At 31.4% G+C, this 4,995-nt stretch overlaps 1 protein-coding gene across 1 annotated transcript; it reads left to right on the top strand.

Annotated features, from left to right (window-relative positions):
- Positions 1–1,293: 1,293 nt before the first annotated feature.
- On the top strand, positions 1,294–4,623 carry LOC144998298 (uncharacterized). The gene is made up of 9 exons (XM_078958088.1): positions 1,294–1,689; positions 1,778–1,964; positions 2,975–3,108; positions 3,191–3,303; positions 3,391–3,619; positions 3,893–4,048; positions 4,153–4,232; positions 4,304–4,353; positions 4,496–4,623. Exons 1-9 carry the CDS (start codon positions 1,294–1,296, stop codon positions 4,621–4,623), a joined length of 1,473 nt encoding a protein of 490 aa, XP_078814214.1.
- Positions 4,624–4,995: the final 372 nt, after the last annotated feature.

Here is a 4,995-nt window from a genome sequence, read left to right as displayed (position 1 = left end):
ATGGCCTCCAAAAATGGTCATATTTTTCGTCTTTTCCAACATTCATATCTTCAGAAACATCAATCCATACTTGTGCCAATGCTAGCACCTCTTCGGGTTCCCATGATTTGGTCGCCGCCTTGTCTTTTCTTTTATTTGGTGCTTGGGTGGGTTGAGTTTTTCCAACAATTTCGGATTCAAAATCAGAAACGGGTGCTTGAGTTTCATTAACATATTTGGATTGAGACAAAATAATCAAACAAATTTAAATCAATGTCTGGTAGGTTTGTGGTTGTGGGTGTTGTGCGTATTGTAGGAATGGTTGTGAGAATTGTGCGGGTAATACGGTAGCATACCGCCGTAGTGATAAACAGGGGGCGAATAAATTGATTGATCATAAGAAGAACTTGGAGTGTTTCTAGTGGATATATATATATATATATATATATATATTGGTTTTTTGGATTGTTGGAAGAAGACATCGTAAGAGTTTTTGAAAAATATTGAAAGATAGAAGAATTAGATTTAGGTGTGATAAATTAAGGGTTGCAAGGTTCTATTTATAGGTAAAAAAGAAAAAGAAATTGAACTTAAAAAAATTTAACCGTTCAAACTTGGAAAGAGAGAAAGGAAGAAAGCGAAGGTGCGACCATTTCTAGCCACATGCAACCAAACCACATTGAAGTCCACAAGGTGGAGGAGTGTTCTCCCACGGCCCCTTTGACAAACCGTAGGACTTATCGTGCCTACACCCTCAAGCCTTATAAACCTCAACTTTAAAGTAATATAATTCATATTTGAAATATAAAATTTATTAATAAACTAACTTTATAAATTATAATGATCCTAAACTAAATAATACACAAACAAAAAAACAAATCATGATGTCGTAAGAAACTAGTTTCATCCTTTGACCAAAAAGGAATATCTCTATCGTGGAAGTGTTATTTTTTATGATCCCCAATTTTCTTATAACAAGACTGAATCTTTGGCGTTCATTTTTGTGTTTTAGCTTCTGTTATATGATATCGAAGTTCAGTTTGAGTACGCAGTATTTCAAAGTCGGCCAACTTGAAAACACCATAGAAATATACAAGTATTATTTATGCCGCATTCGTTAAATTATCTAATTGTCCGTTTGCATATAACTCTACAGTAAGTACAAACTTCAATCTTTTCTTTCCAAATACACAAATCCAAAGCTTCATTTTTTTCCACAATACCTATAGATCAACTTAAAACAATACCTATAGATCATCAATTATTTAAGTTGAATAGGGGTCGAACGAAACCTTGCACACAATTTACACAACAATGGCACAACTAAATCTTCTTTTACTCTTGAAGTTATCTTTAATCATATCAGTAGCATTAACTTGTGTATCTGGAAAACATTTCCGAGCAGCCAAGTTGGGCGCTAAAAATAGATTGATGCCCACAAAAGTTGATCCTGGAAGTATAAACGACTCACAACAATACGAGGTTTACAACTATACGCAAACATTGGATCATTTCAATTTTAATCCAGAGAGTTACACGACATTTCAACAACGTTATGTCGTGGATAGTAGATATTGGGGTGGGCCCACTAACAGTTCCCCTATTTTTCTTTATACGGGTGAGGAGACTAACATCATGGCAGATGTAAAATTTGTCGGGTTTGTGCGTGTGCTTGCTTCTCGATTTAAAGGTCTTGTGGTCTATATTGAGGTATGTTTGTGAGTTTGTGTCAAATTATTTTCTTAATTATTGTATAGTAAACATTTTGTGTATTCATGACTTGTATATGTATTTGTAGCATCGTTATTATGGGACTTCCATGCCATTTGGATCCAAAGATGAAGCATATAAAAATGCTAGCACTCTTGGATACTTTACTTCGGAGCAAGCTTTAGCTGATTACGCTCAAATAATTATCGATTTTAAAAAGAACAACTCAGCGGAAAATTGTCCAGTCATAGCTATTGGAACATCATATGGTGGAAGTAAGATATCATATCTTTTTCTTTTTCTCACTTAGTAGTTAGTATTGGTAAACATAGATTGGTAGCATAGCAACTATGGTTGGTATATAAAATTCGTTACCACTATTATAACAATATAATTTATACCAATATATTTGCCTACCAATAAATTTAGTTAGTACTGATGTCAATTTTTTTGGTGCTTTTTTCTATTATAATATTAAAGACAAGTAAATACATCTGATAATTTCTACGTTTGTCAAAAAATGAATTATGTATTTTTTATAATTTACTAAAGAATTATGTTAAAGTAACATTTTAATTTAACATGATTTGTGGTGAGGAACATTTTAAGATTGGATAAGCTTTTTAAATTTTAACTTTGTTGCTTTCATAAGTTGGAATTTTATTTTTGTAATTTTTATTTATAATTTTTATTATTTTTTTAAAATATAAAATACAAGACTTCAAATGAAAAAAGGACTATGAATGATATTTTGTGTTTTTGGAAAGAAAGAAACGGAAATATGAATTATTGCATTAAGCCCACCCAAGTTTGTAGTCTTCATGGGCCCACCCAAGTTTGTAGTCTTCATGGATCCACCATAGGTCACATTTACATCATTAAAATTTTACATTTAAAATGGGTATATGTCAAATCTTAATTTTCCACAATAGAGAAAACCATCGAGTCTTAGTGTCAAATCTTAGTTTTGTACGTAAGTAAGAACAATATGCCAATAGAATTCTCACGAAATGAAGACTCTAGAATATATATATATATAGAGTTAGACTAATATATCCTAATTCCACAAAATATAAATTGCACAAAATTCATATGGTGATCTGTCTATTCAGAATAAAAATTAAGAATAATTTTTGTAACCTTCTCTAGTAAATGAATACTTTTTATTAAGTAAAAACAACTTCTTATATGTACTTTTCATTTATATACTTTAAATGAAAAAAAAAAACATTTAATTGCAAATAAACCTTGTTTATAAAAATAATTTTTATTCTCTCAAATTTAGTGCTTGCTTCATGGTTTCGCATGAAATATCCACACGCTGCTTATGGAGCATTGGCGGTTTCAGCTCCAATCCTCTATTTTATGGGCCTCACTCCTGAAAACGGTTATGCTTCTATCGTTTCAACAGATTGGAATGTAAGTAAAACCCAAAGTTATTTCATTTGAGTCCTTTTAAAATGTCTTTAGTGTCACAAACTATACAACTTTTAATACATAGAGTACAAACACCACTTGCTACAACACCATAAGAGAATCATGGTTCGAAATTGATCGAGTTGCTGCACAACCCCAAGGCCTTTCAAGCCTCTCGCAAATGTTCAACACTTGCATGTAACGATTCTAGCCATTTCTTATTATCATTCTGCTGATATGCTCAAATATATTTTTGTTTTCTAACATTATATCCCGGTTTTGAAGGCCGTTGAATACAACAGAGGATCTAAAATACAACTTGGAGGGTATATATGACGTTCTTGCTCAGTATGATAACCCTATGGATAACTATTTACAAACTTTTTGTAATGCAACTGGAGAAAAAACTTACATTCTCGACAAAATCATGGCTGGAATTGATGCAATATATGGAACAAGTTGCAATGACATATATGATATGAGCTTCGACAAAGATTTTGGATGGGATTGGCAGGTATATATATATATATATATATATATATATATATATATATATATATATATATATATATATATATATATATATATATATATATATATATATATATATATATATATATATATATATGCTACCAAATATTAATTTACTTTGTAAGATATATATCGAATACAACATTGATTTACTATGTTGCATGGAACACGTTACAAGTTTTTAAACCTAGTTGTGACACCTTATTAAGACCACCGTTAAACTTTTACTAACTAGTATTTTTTTATCATTACAAAGTCATGTACAGAAATGGTAATGCCAATGGGACAAGGAGAAAATGATACGATGTTCCAAGCGAATCCTTTTGATTTGGATGAATACACAAAGGAATGCCAACAAGTCTTTGGTGTCACACCAAGACCTTATTGGGCACCTATAGAATTCGGAGGTTATGTATGTCAATTATCTCTTCATTCATTCACTATATTGTTATTTGTAGTTTAACCATATTTATATAATAAATCTTGTCTTATAATTCGACCATATATTGTTACTAGGGTATAAAAACCGTGCTTGAAAAGTTCGCAAGCAACATTATCTTCTCCAATGGTTTAAGAGATCCATATAGTTCTGGAGGGTATGTTTTCAACCTCATGGTTCGCATGCTAAAAACATGATTAAGATTCTAAGTTTTCTTATTTGTTGCAGCGTTCTTCAAAACATATCAGACACGGTTGTCGCAATATCTACAAAAGAAGGTAAACTGTTTTTTGCATTTTATATTTGTTTGGAATAAAAGTTAAAATAATTAGTTGGTTCCTCGTTTGAATCGAATCTTATATCAATTGTCTTGGTTTAGTCCAGATAATATATCTTTTTTTATATTGTCATGTGATTTAGGACACCATTGCTTGGACATATCAACTCCAGATGCTACGGATCCGGACTGGCTGGTTGAACAGAGGAACACTGAGATCAACATAATTGAAGGGTGGCTCTCAAAGTATACTGTCCCTAGTGCTAATTAGTGACAAAAAGACATACAATTAGATCTATCTAGAACAAATCTTTTATCATTTATACATCTGGTGACTATTATTGAAAACTTATTGAGATGTCTAACTGTTTTTGTTGTAAAACATAAATGTGAATCAAAGGATAAAAATTATCCATATAAGTCTTACACTAGTACATAAGAGATTTGATAAGGCGGTTAATATAATTGGTTGATGCGGTTTTCCAACCGCCCCAAAAAATATAGCATCATAAAATAACACCATTTGTTGATGCGGTTTGTAAACCGCATTAGAAAACATCCTAAACCGCCTTATAAAATACCAAAACGAAAATCGCATATCGCACAAAAAAATCAGGAACAACTATATTAAAATGAACTTTTC

This window comes from Lactuca saligna, chromosome 1, assembly GCF_052625555.1.
Source record: "Lactuca saligna cultivar CGN05327 chromosome 1, ASM5262555v1, whole genome shotgun sequence".
Taxonomy (NCBI): domain Eukaryota; kingdom Viridiplantae; phylum Streptophyta; class Magnoliopsida; order Asterales; family Asteraceae; genus Lactuca; species Lactuca saligna.
Note: the sequence above shows the minus strand (reverse complement) of the source record. Positions and strands in the feature narration are given on the sequence as shown.